Here is a 16,440-nt window from a genome sequence, read left to right on the forward strand (position 1 = left end):
CATCCACTGAAAAATTAGCCATTTTAACTCATACATTTCCGTCATAGGAAAGCCTCTGGTTTTGGAGTAGGCTGTTAATTTGCACTATGAAAATCACCACAGTGAAACATCCTGGTATTATGGTATTGTTTCCAAATCCACAGAGGCAACATTTCAAGTGCAATGGATTGCATTTGAATCCAGGAAGGAGGATGGGCTTTGATGTCAGCCCATTCTCTTATAGCTATCCTGTATCAGTAATCTCCACTGGGAATGCTGCAGTTTGGAGTGTGCATGAAGTTTTCTCAAACTCCTCTGTTATGTTGTTGCTGAGAAAGGTGTTCATGGTTATTCCTGATAACTTCACATAGGGACCTCCTAAAAGAGGGTGCTTTGAGCTAGATAGAAGACCTCATTTATTTCTCTATGCTTTGTTGTCATTACAGAATTTTGGATTAGATTATGATTCCTTTCAGCACATGGTGGGAGACTGTCCTCCTGACTTCCTCCAGCTGGCCTTCAACTGCTGTAATGTGAGTATCTTATTTGAAGGGGAGAGGCCTGAACTGGAGTTCTCTAAATCCCTCTGATTTTTGAAGATAAAGCTTAAAGCATTTTCAGAAGAGACTCAAAGAGCCTACCTCTGGAAGCAGTGTACCTGCTAACAACCCAGGAAGTCCCTTTCAGTTTATATAATCCTTCCCTTCCCTTTGCTCAGAGATCTGTCTTGTGTTTCTGCAATTCTGTGTTCTGTCATGCCAAACAAACAGGTCTGGCACACTGAACGGGTTCTTGCAGGCTGCTCAGGCTGACCATAACCAGTTGGATGCCATTGACACTGGCTAACCCTCAGGCTGACAAAATCCAGCTGTTGTTGTGTGCAGACCTACTGAGCTATGAAAGAAGGACTGAGTTGTTCTTATAAACAGAGGGGACAACCAAAATAAGAGCAGTCATTAAACTATTCTGAAGTGACTGTATGATGCCTTTTGGAAAAAGGGTTTGACATCCAAATGCTTAGCCTGTGTCATAAAATCCAAACTATGACTGAAATTATTTAATATCTGTAAGCCTATAGGCCATGTGCTATATGGAGAAATTTTTCTGGCAATTATTCAAGTAAAATTGTGATAGTAGATACCTTCCTGGCTCCTTATTGTGAAAACTCCAAGGCAGTAGATCTCTTCTGCTGGTTATCCTGTAACAGAGTTACTAGTACCAATGTATAGTAAACCAGTTTATATAAAGTAAGAGAACTTGAGCTTCCACCACATTCAGCTGAAGTTGGGAATGTCCAGTTTGCTCAACTTAAGTAGAGGCAAGTTTAAAAAATTTTACTGCGCAAAACTTGGCCCTGGATTCACAACCAGGCTGTGCTGGAGCTGATGCTAGCATCATGTCCGAGTGCTTTTAAGAAATCTCATCTCTTTGTGCTTTTGGTGGTTATGATGTCTCTCTCTTTGTATTAGTACAAAAGCCCATGCTCAAGGGGAGAGTGGTGAGAATGGAGGGGCAGTGACTGCTGCTCTTAGCACCACACAGCATAATTTAATTCTAAAAGTGTTTGTGTAAGTTACTATGGATCAGGTACTTAACTCCTCTTATTTCACCTTAGTACAGCAGAGCTTGCTTCACCTGAAGGGGTACATCTCACTCGTGTTTATGAAGCCCTTTGATTACATGAGTACTAAAGGGTTTGGTTAGAGGTAGGATTTGACTCAGCTCCCACCTGCAGACTCCAGAAATGGTATTGCATCCAAACACATGGTGCATGATTCAAAGCAATTTTTCAGCTCAGAAATTCAGAGTAAAGCTTCTCATGAAGGAAGGGGCAGTGACCTTATATTCTCATGTAAAATTTGGTGTGCTCAGAGAAAAAGGGTTTTCTCCTACTCATTATTGTCAAATGCAGCTTCCTGTGTAATTAATGTCCCTTTGCTGAATTGAAATGGAAATTACTGTCTTGTGATCCAGCCATTAATATGCTGATTTCAGTGTAGGGCATGCTGGAATTCACATACCACTCACCTAGGAGAAGGGAAACAGAGTAAAAAGATAAGGCTTTCTTATATCTTCCTAAGCATGCTGTGTCTCAGTAAGAGGTGATCAGTGTGGTAATATTTTCTGAGACATGGATATTTATGTACCTTTTTATTATTTAATAGGTCAACAAGGTGTGAACTGTATAGCCCAGCTGAACTAATGTGCAAAGCCCTGGGATTCTCTACAGCCAGGAAATTTGTTCTAAGACACCCTAAGAAAACCAGTGAAAAACTGACATGTATGAGTAGTGGATTCAAATTTAACTGTTATAAAGTGTGGGGGTTTGTAAATAAACACCTGCAAGAACTCAACAATTATAAGCCTACTTGTGGAATATTTAATAAATATAATCATAAATGATCATGCAAAAAGCTTACCAGGATGAGCTAAGTTGTTGGCAACTGCTGCTTTGAGAAGGAACCTTCTCTTCCATTTGAGCAGAATCTGGACTGCTCAGGGATGGAAGAGGCAAATACTGCTCTGAGTAACTTTTCCATTGCTGCTCTTGTCTTGGATCCTACCATGCACAAATTAAAATAGCCAGAGAGCTCTTTTGCTTCCTCTAAGCTCCTGTAGCTTGCAGCAGCTCTGTAAGATTCCCAAATTAGCAAGTTTGTCAGAGTACAGTGTGTGCTTCAGTGTTGCCCCTGCCCTACTCTTTCAGTGAAATAGGGAATGCAGAAATATGTTTTCCAATGCCAGCAAATTCCAGCTGCTGTTTTAGAACTATTTTCTTGCTGCCCTTGACTTCAAGTGTGGTTTCTTTGTTTGCTTTTTGTTACTGTTCATAGGAATTTTTAGTACCTTCCCCCTTGTTGCTAGAAGGCGTCCTGGCATTGCTGATCGTACCAATTGTCCTCAGAAGGGTCCGTCTTAACCTGCAGGGCAGTGTCAGGGGAGGTCTTTGGGGTTTGTTGTGTACAAAGCACTACTGTTCCCATTGTAGAGATGGGATCTGTCTGGGCTTGTCCACTCTGAGAAAGCCTTTAGCAGGCTGGAAACAGCAATCAGGTTAAGCAGAATTGTTTTTATTACTGGAATGAAGTTAACTTTCAGCTGTTGAATTAGGTGTTGCTACTACAGTAGTGAAGCCTGTGCCATATATACACAGTCAATGCTCAAAATGATGAAATGCTTTCAAAGTTACTGGTCATAGGAAGCTGCTTGCCCTGTGGTACAATTTTAGTGTTGGACTTTGTTTAGACATTTATATCTGCTAAAGTGAATAAATAAATACTGAGAATAAATAAGTACTGAGAAATACAGACTGATGAGCAGGGGAAATATTTTACCTGGTAAAGATGGATTTTTGGTTTTCCTAACTTTTAACTTTGTCAAATTATGTAATCACCCTGGCTTCCTACAAGACAGACCAGTACACTGAGTTGTATGGCTAATTAACAGATGGAAGAATACAACATTTTCAGCTTTAAGATCAGCAATGCCATTTTAGGTGTGTTTTAAAGCCACAAGAACATGATGGGATAATTACAATATTTTAAAGACTTATATAGCCATGTTGTTATGTGTAATCCTTTTGAAATAACATTGATACATAATCTCTGTTTGATAACCAGAGTCCAGACAGAAATCCTGAACTATCCAAGCTGTTTCAAGCAAACCAACCAACTCCCCTCACAAGCCATGTGTCTGACAGTTTCCCACGTTTTCAATTTAAAACTTTTCCTTTTCATAGAATATTTACAAATTGAGGATTAAACACAAGAGGTGTAATAGACTTCTGCTTTCCCCCTTTTTTCTGTACTTTTTATTGCGATGACAATACACTTTAAATCATTTTGAATTTCCTCAGTTTCCTTAGATTGTCCCTCTTTCTGTCCGCTGTGTAAGCAGAATAGCATGGACAAATCCACATGGACTTACTTGATTTGTGTGCATTCACAGATGGATCCAAAGTTGCGTCCTTCATTTGCTGATATTGTCAAAACACTGGAGGAAATGTTAAACCGCCTGAGAAATGAAGACTCAGAGAGAGACAGAAAGTTCTTGAACCTTGACAACAATGAAAGAAAATCAAAAGGTAAATGTCTGTGTTGTAGAAACATTGCTGGGTGCTCACAGCAAGAGGAGAAAAAGCTTCATATTTTGAAGACTGTTATTTTGGCTATATATGGGTTTATTTACTATTCATGAATGATTTTACACAAACCCTGAAAACTATTCTAGAGCAATGCTGTATGCTTTGCATTGCAGAATGTACTTTTGTGAAAAAAAAGAAGCTGTTTCTTAAAATGCCCGATAATATTCCGTGCCCAAGACCTTGAGAGGAAATTTAGAGTTCATTTGGGAATGGCTTTGTAAATTGCTAATAGTATATGAAAATCCATCAGCTTTTGATTTCTCACTGCCATACTTCGTAAATATACGTAATTTCTTTGGTGTATATTACTTGTAATATTTAGAGGCTTCTTAAATTCCTTCAGGAGGAAGAGCACAGAAGATGCAAGAGTATTATAAAGTACCTAGAAATACTCTGAAAGACGAGAAAAGATGAGTCCCAGGTCTGCTTGGGAATGTTGGCCTTGAAAGGTTTTCTCTAAAGCTGTCTGGTGCCACCTGGTGTGGGGAGCAAACTCTTGTAGCCTGGGCTGTATTCTGACTTGGGTGTTTTATGTTAGTACACTTCTGGCATTAGAAACTTAAGAGTACATTAAAAATAGTTTCTTATATATACAAATATGCAACTTATGGACATAACTATTGATTTGTAATGTAGTTGTAGATTGAAATAATTTTTCTCTACATCAAACCATGTAGAGTTAATGCATGTGATAGTTCTCCCACACCTGGAAGGCATCTAAAAAGAGGTGTGAGTTAAAAGGTTTAGGGTTTTTTGTTTGGGTTGGGTTTTTTCTTTTGGTGTTTGGTGGTTTTTTCCTGGCATTCTCCCTTTGAGTACATGTACAAAACAAGTACTTCTCAAAGAAGTGTTACATGCTGTTCTTTGACTTGCATAGTCTTTCCTACATGGAACGGCTGTAGTCTAAACTGTGACAGTATTTAAATGGAAAAGTGAAAATCCATATGTGCTTATTTTGGAAATGGTAATCAAAAGGAGATATCACTTCTTTATACCCATTTGTTACAGCTCTAACATGGCTCTTCAGAGGCAGCTTGAGAGCCCATGACAGATGCGCATTCCAAACACTTGGGGAATTAACATCTACCAGTTTCTCATCCTAATCTAGTGATACAGCTTGTATTATAAATGTGTGTGTGTTCAATGGGTGCAAATACACAGACATATGTACAACTTTTCAACTCCTATTTATTAGGGTCAGACTCTGATAGCTCTTCAGTTTTGTATTGGATAATGTACTGAAAGAAGGCTGGGATAGAATGATTTAAAATCTACATGATACAAGGAGAGACCTTTTTTGTTTGTTTTGGACATTTCCCATCAGGGTGAAAAAGTGCCAATTTCTCTGGCAACAATGTTTTGTACTGTTTCTCTTTTGTGGCCATTAGCACCAGCAGACATAGCCTCTGCTGGAAGCCAGGACAATAAGTCTAGAAACATGCAAATCCTTCTTCTCCAACGCTACCGTGTCATCTCTGCTGTGGCAGTGTACTGGCAGCAGAGAGGCTTGCAGGGGCTCTAAAATACACTGAGGAGAAGAGAAGGGTGTACTTGTGTTTGTGCAGGAACTTAAAAGGAAGGAGCAGACATGTGCTTATGGAACATAGTTTGGAATATCAGAAACACAGCTTTTTTTCTTTACAGTGGTCATGAAGGCTTTGTGAGTGAGCAGGGGGAGCACAGCTATATGGAGCTTCTTTAAGCTAAGAGTATTTCTCTTTTTTTACTCAGGATCAATTGACAAAGGACCAGGAGTAAAACGTTTGAGTTCCTTGGATGATAAGATCCCACCCAAGTCACCCCGTCCGCGGCGGAATATCTGGTTGTCACGCAGCCAGTCGGATATCTTCTCTCGGAAACCTTCCAGGAAGATAAATGTGCAGGACCCCTACTACACTCCAAGCAAAGGGTTAGGCCGCAAAGTCAATCCCTTCAGTGCCCGGGAGGACCTCAAGGGAGGAAAGATCAAATTCTTTGACATGCCAAGCAAGTCTGTGATTTCCCTCGTGTTTGACTTGCATTCTCCAGAGGCAGGTGGAGGCCTGAAAGCCAGCCAGTCCCAGTTCCGGCAGGCATATAGCACAGACTGGCAAGACCTTTCCCTTCTTCCTGGGAGGAGATGCAGATCACTTCCACTCTCTCCTGAATTACCACACAAGGAATATGGCCTGTTTGGGGGACTGTCTTCAACTGTTGGTAGGTGTGACCCAGCCCAGTTAGGTGCAGAGGTTCGGCAAAAACTCTTGAGTAGCACTAAATATGGTGTGTCAGAGATTCCCCCCTTTCACGCCAAGCCTCAGAGACCAGAGTTTCTTCTTGCACCAGGACAAGAAGAGGATATGGACTGTTCAGATGGCCCAGTGGCCCAGGAGGAAAATGGGTTCTGCCCTGTTGAGAACACATGTGGAGATCCAGTATGTGATCAACCATTAGTGCTGGCCCAGTCTGGGCCGCTGTCTTACAAAAAGCTCCCAGTTGAGAATTCAGTGAACTCTGAGGGACGTGGCTCCCCACAAGTGTTTGCAGCTTATCTCCCTTCTGAAGAGATGGAGGTAGAAGATGATCTGCTGAACATTACTCTGTTAGAGTCTACAAAGCCTCTGTTCAGTGTTAGTTCTCCCACTGAGTTGAAGAGAGAGGCATGGCCCTTCAGGGAGCAGGATGGGGACAGTCCTGCCCTGTTATCTCAGACCTCCTCCAACATCTCAGCAAGTGGCAGCACAAAGTCAGCTTGTGACATATGAAGAGAGAGCTCAAACTGAATGTGTCCTTGAGTTGTTCACAGTTGCTTAAACTAAGCTTTTCTGGAGTGCTGGGCTTCAGATTTGAAAGAAACTCAACAGATGGTGGAAACTGGCTGTAGGACAGATAGCTACATACAGTGTCTGAAGAGACTGATTGTTTTATAAAACTTTATTTCAAATTGTGCTTATTCCCTTTCCTGATTTGCATTAGGAGGGGGAACTACTCCAGCCAGAATGGCCATGTATGTCCCACAGTCCTTTCAGGAGGCAATAGTCAGAGCAGGCACCATGTAAACAGGTTGGCCTGGATTTCCAGTGTAGGGCATTTTAAGGTCTTAAGCTCCATGAAGAATAGAAAGAATGACCCTTAGATTTTTCCCTCTTCGTCTAACTGAACATCTGCTCTAAGCCACTGTAGATTTTTCATTAACATTCTGTAAGTGCACCTGAGTCTGAGCCTCTGTTTCAGAAACAGGCACAGAAGTCTTTCTGAGCTATGTTGAGCAGATAGGAACGCTCTCTAGTCCCAGAGCTGCTTTGCATGCTGTTGTAGCATTAAACAAGCTCTTCTGTCAAAAGCAGCAAAAACAAAACCCCTCATGCTGGTCACAATCTGCAGGCTGAGTCACATGACAAGTACATTGTGATTAACAAGAAGAATCTGTTCCCTGCTGTTTCATTTTCCCTTGGGATTTAGTAATGATGTTTAATACATTTGTGCAGGGAAGCTCACTTCCTTGTACATCTCTTTATGTACCTCAGTCCAGATGTAGAGGAAGATTTGCCTAGGGCACAGAGAAGCATATTCCAGCATTGCCATTTCTGGGCTTCTGAGAAACTGCTCCTGAAAGTACCAGCTGTACTGGGCTTTTGCAGAGGTTGGGTCCTTATCTCTGAAGAGCTGAGTGAACAATAGTTAAATACAGTAGCTACATCACAATTGACTATTATAACTAAGCTAGAAGGGTCATATTCACCTCCCCCTCTGGTACAACATCCCATCTCACTGATTTCACTGCAGTAATGATGGCTCCTCACTAGCTTGCTTGACAGAGGACAGGAATCTCCTGCTCAGAGGAAGTTGCCATCAGTGTTGTAGCCCCGCAAGTGCTCTTGGAGAGCACAACTCACAGGAGGGCTTTGAATTGCCAAACGGAAGAAAATTAGCTTGTCTTAAATTGACTTTTTGTTTCATCTACAGAAAGAAGCTGCTCTCTTTATTGGTTTCTCCTGTCACTGAATAGGATAATATTTTTATTAATGTTTTTATTTCCCTCCACCAGCAGGTACCTGTGAAAAACCCAACATGAGCTTTAATGCTTCTTGCTGGAACCATCATCAGCAATCCCTGCTCTGGGATGCAATCTGTGGGAAAGCTTGTTCTGTGACATTTGTGCAACATCCTGCCTTTTTCCACTATCATCCCAAAGACCATGGGATTTTTATTTTATGGGGTTTTTTAAATCTATATCCTCATTCCTAAATGAGGGAAACATTGCACACCTGCTGAGCAGATGGTGATGCAGCAGAGTCCAGATTTTTAGTCGGTAGCCTGTTACACTCTTCCTGCTCTCTTGTAAGGTTGGATACTGTAGGCTTGTTTCTGATGGAAGCCAGACTATTTCTACTCTTCTCCCATCTCAAAGAAAGGATGGAGAAAACCTTTCTTGGCTGGGATGTGTATCTTTCCTGAGGTGTAGGTAGCTGTTCTTTGAGGTACAGCTATGACTTCCTCTAGTGAAGTGTGTGTTAACCTGAGCAGTTCTCCCTTTGCAGTGGCTGTTATGAATGAAAGGAAAAGCCCAGTGTTGCTGAGTTATTTAATAGTCCATACCGGATTAGGCAACTGTTGGCAGCTTGAAAGAGAAAATGCCTGTGGCTCACTAAGATCACCCCTTTTGGCCCACACCTCTCTGCCTCTTGAAGGTACTGATCTGCAGAGTAGTTTGTCTTCTCTATTGTCTGCAGAGTGCAGAGCAGCTTGTATGGCTGCCATTGCGTGTGTCTAACTTCGAGGACAGAGAAACACTATTGAACTCAGTTGCCTGCCTGGTGCCTGCTTGCCTTTTTTTTTTTTTTTTTTTTTTTTTTTTAACTTTTTATCTTTGCTACAATTGTATCTTCTGGGAGGGAAACCATCAGCACCAGCTTCTGTTGTCACAAGATGCATTTAGATGTGTGACTTCAGACAAGTAAGCAATAATGAGTAGTTCACTTTTGGATCACCAGGCTGAGGGAAGCTGTCCAGCAGCCTGACCAGAGAGCACACGCACACCTCTGGCTGCCCTGGGGCTCCCGTGAGCGAGCCCTGGCTGTCAGTGCTGACACCTCATCATGAAGCCTGTTGCCCTCCCTGACACTGACTGCAAAGCTTGAGCAGTCAGGCTTGGAGTACCCCCAGGGCACCCACTGCAGTGACCTCACAGTTCTCTTAACTGCTGTCTTTACACCATCTCCCTACCCTGAACAGCTCTTACAAAGTGGCAGAGCTAAAATTTTATTTTCTTAAATGTCCGCTCTAAGCACAACCAATTGACATGCATTGGGCACAACTATCAACATTTCTGGCTCTTGGAACTGAGGTAGAGATGTAAGAAACAGAAATGCCAAGGAGTATCAGCTCAGGCCTTTCCTGGAGAGTGGTCTGCATGGGAAGAGGTACATGTATGAAACCAGAGTAAAAGGTCATTCTAAAATTGCAAAGTGGTTGCTGAAACCCAGTGTTTCCAAGGATGCAGTTGGAAGTCATGACATCTCATCCCTTTGGCTGCATAAAGCTGAATCTAGGCTGCACCTAGTAATTCCTAGGTTTTGTGCCTACTGAGGTTGCTTTTCTACAGAGGGCCATTTTCTGACAGCTACTGATAAACATGAATTTGAACATGTGGTCAGCAAACTCCTTGTTTTATAGTGATGTGATGAAGTTTTATCATGATTGACTTTTACCGTGATTTTCACTTTACAGGAGCAGTTCTTGCTCTTTTAAAGTACTTTCTACACATTGCTACACATCTCCCTGAAGAGATCAAAGATGTTTTTAATTCACTTTAAATCTATGTTGAGTTCAATTAAATGTCTGTTATAAGCTATTTTTGTTGTGGTTGCAGGTTGATAAAATGCAGCCAATAGAATGCATGTGAATTGCTGCCCCTCAAAAGCAGCACAGCCAAGGGGCTGTAGCAGACTTGTACTTGGAGAGGCATCAATGTATTATGTGTAACAGAACGTTGGTATTTTTTGCCAGTACAACTAAAGACACTTGAATAATTCCTGTTTGCACTTAATGCTATTGTTTATATTGCATGTCACTACATTTCTATGCAAAACAAATAACCTTTTTTTTTGGGGAGGAGGGGCAGCCAGATATTTGATTAAGTATAAAGATCTTTGCGAGATGATCTATTTTCGTATTTATGAAGGAGTTTTACGTCTTAATATTTTGCAGTCTGTAAATAGCTGAACTTGTAATTAAAGGCTTAGGAAGAAGTTTGTAGCCTGTGTATAATAGTAAGTTAACACTGCCAGAAAAAAGATCTTTGCAAAACAACTTTTCTAATATTACGGATATTTATGAATATGTAAAGAAAGCACGTCTTGTTTTTATGTTGATTGACCTTCTGACTTTTTTGAACTATAGAAATGGTGTATGTTTTATTGGAACTGCAATAAGAAGTAACCAAAGATGAATCCACTTAAATATTTTCATAATTTTTTTCTTGGTCAGGTTTTGTAAACTTTCCCAACTTGCTTTCAAAATAAAAATGAAATCAAGGTCTGAGTCTTGTGATTAAGAGGACAATTTCTTTAAGTTAAAAAAGCTAGCTTGACTACTTACTTAAAATACAAATGCCATTAATACCTGGCTTGAGATTGTATTTGCTATTACGCAGTGCTGAGTTCTACCCAAGGAAAACTCATCTTCAGTAAATGTTATTTCTCTTGCATCTCATTGAAGAGTTCCACTACTGAATCTATGAGACTCAAGGATTTTTTTTCTGCTCTGTGTTACAGTGCTCTGAAGGGTAGGCTGTATCTTGTGAGCTACCAGATAAGATGGCTTTTGATAGCAGCCCTGCAGGGTGCTTGCCATGGTGGCTGCTCTGTTCTAGCCCTAAATAGCTTCAGCAGCACAGGAAGCTGTGCAGTTTCTCAGTATCACATATGTGGCTTTCAGCCCCACTGCCTTTCCCCCTGGAACAAGTCTGAAGACCTGCTATGGCTTGGTTCTGCATGCAGTTATCCAGCTCTAGAATCAGCCCATGTGTGAGGAATTTTCTCCTTCCCTTCTCTCCTGTAGGGGCAAAGGTCTCATCTGTGCATGATCTAATCAAAGGTGATTTCCCCCCTTCAGCCTCATCCCTACCTTCACATCCCAGCATGCCACTAAGGAAAACGGCCAACTCCAAGTGAGAGCAATTTAATTGGTCAGATGTTAAAACACAAACAAGAATATGAAACCTGTTCACTTTTTGGTGAGTTCTCGATGGAAGAAAGAGCTCCAAAACTTGCAGGAGACAAAAAAAGCACAGTTTCATGAGTAGTTCTGTAGCTCTATGCACTGCCCCACACCAACTTTATCTTCTCACTGTGAGCTTTGGAAGATTTAGAAAACAAGCTCTTCACTATTTGCAGTGGCACTGATTTCCCACTGAGGTACAGTTTATTATGGCAGTCTGGCAACCAGGGCCCTGCATCGGTGTCTGTATTTTTCCCTTGCTTGAGCATCCAGACATAAGCCATGATATAGCCAGTCATGAATGCATCAAAGCCAGCTCGATGTGTGCCCCCCTGTGAGGGAAGGCTGTGGGTTTCCTTTTCCTTTTCTGCAGCACTGTCTGCTTCAGTCTCATGGGTGGCTGGGTGACTGACTGAGCCCAACCCAGTGGGAACCTTTGACTTCTTCTCCACTTGGTCATTGTCAGAGGCATTTCCCTTGGCAGAAGGGCTCTGGGCAGCTGCTCCCTGGTCAGTTCTTTCAGTGCTCCCCAGATTCTCTTCCCACTGTGTGCCGGTGTCTGAGCTGACCTCTGTTTCCATGTCCGTGCAGCTCTCCTCCAGTGGCCTGCCCTCCCCGTTGGGTGTGATCTCTGCCAGCTCTGTAGCAGCTGCAGGCTCATAGCAGCTCTGCTTCCGTGGTGGTCCCTCCTCCCCGTTCTGAGCTTGCTCCGTGCTGTCCCCTGAGCTTTCCTGTTGGAATGCCGCTGTGAGCACTTTCAGGTTCTTCCGATGTTTCCATCTCTGCTTCCGTTTCTTTCGCTTCTCCCAAAGCTTGTCATCCTCGTCAATGATGAGGTCAATATTATGAGACTCTGGACACTTCACCCCTTTTGGACACCACCCATAGGCCTAGGGAGAAAGAGAGAGGGGTCTGTAACCTCCATCTTACTGGTTAGAGCAACAATCACCATAACATGGAGTGGATCTCATTATTCCCTTCCACTGCAGGCTTGTGAGGCTGGAGCAGGGACAGTGTCCAGTTACAGATCCCCAGCACACAGGGAAGATGCTGACACACTGCACTGAGTGCAGCACACAGCATATGAGCAGAGGCTAAGGAAGGTGGGTTTGTTCTACCTGAAAAAGACAAGGCTAAGGGGAAGGGGATATCTAGTTGGTGTCTGCAGGTACCTCCAGCAGAGGTTATGCGCAAGATGAAGTTAAACTCTTGTGAGAGCACATGGAGAAGGGACCTGGTAAGAGGGGAAATTATGACTAGAGATGCAGGAAAACATTTTTCGTGTAGTGGTCAAGCACTTGAACAGGGCTCTGGAATAGTTTTTTAATCTCTGTCCTTACACAATTTCAAAATTTACCAAACAAGGCTCTGAGCAACATTGAGGGGGTGGTTAGATGAGAAACTTCCAGAGATTTCCTCAACTTATGTTCTGTGACAGAATATACAATGTGTGGAACAGCTCCTTTTCTCCATGAATCACCTGAAGCCAGTTATGATCTGACCAGATGGGCTCTTTGCTGCTGTAGCTGCACTAGGACGAGCTCTTGTGGATCACCCTGTGCTACAGTGCCAGAAGCTACTGACAGGTAATAATTTTTTATATCTAATGAAGATAAAGGGAAGGGTAGAGGTAGCACTTCTTCCTTGTAGGACAAGCCAAACTAACACAGAACTTGCAGCCCCCCCCAAGAGAGCAAGGGGTACTTTAACTCGTACTGTCCCACTGTTTAGGGCCATAGACTGTTGGAATCTTCCTAATGAAGCCTGTAGGATTCCCAGCCTCAAAGCAGAGGCACACTATTGCCTTGTCTGTCACAAAGCCACCTGAAGCTTGAAAATGTTCCTTGTACCATATATGAAGAAGTTGCTAGATGCTTTCCCACAACTTCTGCCTCAGGCCACGTGTGGCCCTTTCCATGGAGTCAGGAAGGGAGCAGGGATTAGTGTTACTTACCGAAAATTTCTCACAGACAGGCACCTTATTGCCCCCGGCAGCGCTGTGGCCGTCTCCTTCCAGAGAGCAGCAGCGGTAGTCGATGTAGCGGGACATGTTGGCAGGGTAATTGCAGAACTCCACCGTGAGGTGCTGCCCGCTGGAGTCCCTCAGCTTGCAGTTCTCTCGCTTGCTGGAACAAGAGGAGCACAGTTACTGTGGGATGGGACCAGGGCACGGAGCCAACACTGCTCTCCACCAGCTCTCCATGACTCTCCTGCTCTTGAGCTCCAGCCCCGGGTGCGGGAAAGGAATTCGATCCCAAGAGAGCAGCTGTAGTAAGTAGTTGTTTTCATGCTGATTCAAAGGTTTGTTTTTCTTATACTGACATAGAAAAAGGGAAAGTGGCAGCTCTGTTGAAGTCACAGGGGAAGGGTATGCACAGTTTGGTTTTTTATCTACAAAGGGCACTAAGATATGTCTTTGTCTTCATAGTGCTAATGGACAAGGACAAGATGCCCCAAAACAAGGTACTGTGCAGACCATCCAGTAGTCACCACCCAGGCAGGTTGAACCTGGGCAATAGAGACAACAAGGAAAGAGTTTTCATTTCATGAAAAAAAAAAATCTGATCTCTATGTGGTCCAAGAGCTGGTTAAAAGGCCGAAACCTTTGGAAGGCTCTACCTAATGGGAACTTGGGTTAAAACATTTAAGACGTCAGCTTAGAAAGTTATTTTTATCTTGTCAAAACAAAGCACTCATGTTTTGAGAACGGCCATCTTGAATGTTTTCAGACCTGTCAAAATGGCATTTCCTGAGATAAAACAGTCATAAAAAATACCATCTCTCCTCAAAACAGAGCATGACTTGAGCTTTATGGAGATCGCAGGGGCTTTATCACTGCAAGGAGCTTGTTTAGGTTGTGTGAGGCCTGCAGAATGTGGGGCCAGACTGCAAAGCACAGACATGTGTCCTGAGCAAGAGCACAACCCTTGCTTGGAAGAAAGTGATGGGAGTCAGAGTGGGCCATGGGCATCTCGTGTGCAGAGATGTCTCATGTGACAGAGCTGGTCAGTGCCAAGGAGTGCAGTGAGCACCCACCCTTTACAGTATCCCTCACAAGACAGAATTATAATTAGCAGACCTGCAGGACAGCCCTGGTTTCTTTTCTGTGTGAGTTTTTGCCATGACCCTGTGGCACTACTGGACCAGAGCCAGGCAACGACCCAATTAGATTTCAGATCAGGCCACTGTGATCAGTCTTCTCCAGGCACCAGATCTGAAGTTCTCTTTCAGCTGCTGCCCACAGAACAGGTAAAGCCTATTAAAAAACAAACCCATTCTAGAAACAGAAAAAGCCCAGGGCAGAGTCACCTGAAAAGAACCTTCAGTCAGTGGGACAGTGAAAGGACACAGCCCCCTTGCCTGGAAAAACAACACACACTGACTTTGCCTTTCCTCCTGTAAGCTCTGAGGACCAGTGTGCTGCTCACCACTTCTTGTAGGCGTACTCCAGGTAGGAGGCTACAAAGCGAGTCTCAAACTCCGAGGCGTACTTGGTGTCGTATATTCCTGCCGGGAACATCTCGGAGAGGTCGGCGGTGAAGGTGCTGAGGCTGTCCGGGAGGTGAGCATAGAAACACTGGTACAGGAAGACCAGGTCGATGAGGCCATTGTGGAGAATGAGTGGCTTCCTCGCCCGCATCAGCTCCAGGAACAGCGTCCGAACGCTCAGGCTCTGGCTCTCGTTGCCCTGCGTGAGGAGGACCGGTCAGTGAGCCCCAGCAGCCTGAGTGGCTGCCAGCCTGCAGAGCCCTCAGAGCTTGCAGCAGCAGCAGGCTGCCCACAGCCGTGACTCTGAACAGAGACACAAACGTTTGGAAAAGCAACTGCAATGAGTGGGTTTAAAGCAGCAGGGATAATGCTGCACACAGGACCCCGGTGCACGCCCGCCTTCACACAGGAGCAGGGGAAGCCAGCACACCGCCAGAAACTTGGAGCAGAGCAGGCTGAGGGGTGTGAAAGGGAGGGGGTTTGTACCTTGTCGTTGCCCTTGTGGTAAGGGATCCCCTGGGAATACTGCTTGTTGAAGTCGAAGCCGTGCTGCACTAGGAACTGCACTGACTGGGGCTCGACCACATAATCCTCGGTGCAGAGCAGCGTGAGGTTGTAGATCTGGCACAGGTACGTGTTCTCTGACTGCACAAGGAGAGCGTGCAAAGAACCCAGGGACACCCGTCAGAGCTGCCGAAACAGCCGGGGCAACTCCACGCGGGAATTCCATCTCCCAGCGCGTCCCCGTCTCCCGGGACGGACCAAGAGACAACGGCCGCGCCACGGTTCGCGCACGCACCTTCTCCGGGAGCTGCCTGAAGCAGGCGACGCCGAGGGACAGGACGGAGCGTGTCCTGGCGGCGCTGCAGACGGCCTTGTAGCGCTCCTCGATGCACCTGGCGGCGGAGAACGGCCCGTGACGGCTCCGGCCTGCCCGTGCCCGGGGACAGGACCCCGCGCAGCCGGTACCGGTACGCAAACCCCCCCGCCCGCCCCACCGGGCACTCACGGGCTCAGCAGCGACTTCCTGGCGCCGAGGCCGCTCAGCTCCTGCGGGGACACGGACACCGTCAGCGGCTCCCCGGCACCCGCCGCGCCCCGCCCCGCCGCCGCCCCGGCTCACCGTGTCCACGGCCACGAAGGTGGCGGAGCGCAGCGCCAGCAGCATGGACGGCCACAGGTCCGCCAGGTTGTCGTTCTGCACATCCACCACCGGCACCCGCGCCGGGCCCGCCATGGCCGCGCCCGCACGGGGCCTCCGCGGCCGTGCCTGCCCGCCGCCTGCCTGCCGCGGGCCCCGCACGCCGTGCCCGCTCCGCGCCCAGCGCCGCCCGCCCTCGCGGCCGGCCCGGCTTCTGCCGGTCCCGGTGGGGTTTTCTATCGTTCTCAAAATCCGTTTTCAACCGAAGCTGGAATTAAGTCAACAGGCGTTTAGTTGGCACAGCTCCTTTGGGTCCTTCCCGAGCGGCCGCTCGGCCCGGCGGGAGCAGGGGCGGGTCCTTCTGCTCCCGGCTTGCTGATTGGCTCCAGCGCGCCGGGAGGCTCCGCCCCTCACCCCTGCGTTCCGGGGCAGGGCGGGTACGAGCCCGCTCCGCGCGCCTCCCTTCGATTGGCCGGCGGGCGGGACC

The 16,440-nt window shown here is 45.4% G+C and overlaps 2 protein-coding genes across 4 annotated transcripts in view; one reads left to right on the forward strand and one right to left on the reverse strand.

Moving 5' to 3' along the window:
• Positions 1–10,816, forward strand: part of TESK2 (testis associated actin remodelling kinase 2) — a 75,923-nt gene extending 65,107 nt beyond the window's left edge. For all 3 annotated transcript variants that reach the window (XM_077785368.1, XM_021528514.2, XM_021528521.3), the window contains exons 9-11: positions 426–512; positions 3,928–4,063; positions 5,855–10,816. In XM_077785368.1, the coding sequence (XP_077641494.1) occupies positions 426–512; positions 3,928–4,063; positions 5,855–6,867 (1,236 nt within the window). In that variant the 3' untranslated portion in view covers positions 6,868–10,816. The remainder of the gene's footprint in view (positions 1–425; positions 513–3,927; positions 4,064–5,854) is intronic.
• A 452-nt stretch (positions 10,817–11,268) lies between these two features.
• On the reverse strand, positions 11,269–16,077 carry TOE1 (target of EGR1, exonuclease). The gene is made up of 7 exons (XM_021528536.2): positions 15,936–16,077; positions 15,822–15,862; positions 15,612–15,708; positions 15,299–15,457; positions 14,752–15,011; positions 13,278–13,449; positions 11,269–12,213 (listed from the first exon to the last, which is right to left on the reverse strand). Exons 1-7 carry the CDS (start codon positions 16,047–16,049, stop codon positions 11,419–11,421), a joined length of 1,638 nt encoding a protein of 545 aa, XP_021384211.2. The 5' UTR covers positions 16,050–16,077; the 3' UTR covers positions 11,269–11,418.
• Between the last annotated feature and the right edge of the window lie 363 nt (positions 16,078–16,440).

This window comes from Lonchura striata, chromosome 9 (assembly GCF_046129695.1).
Source record: "Lonchura striata isolate bLonStr1 chromosome 9, bLonStr1.mat, whole genome shotgun sequence".
NCBI classification, from domain to species: domain Eukaryota; kingdom Metazoa; phylum Chordata; class Aves; order Passeriformes; family Estrildidae; genus Lonchura; species Lonchura striata.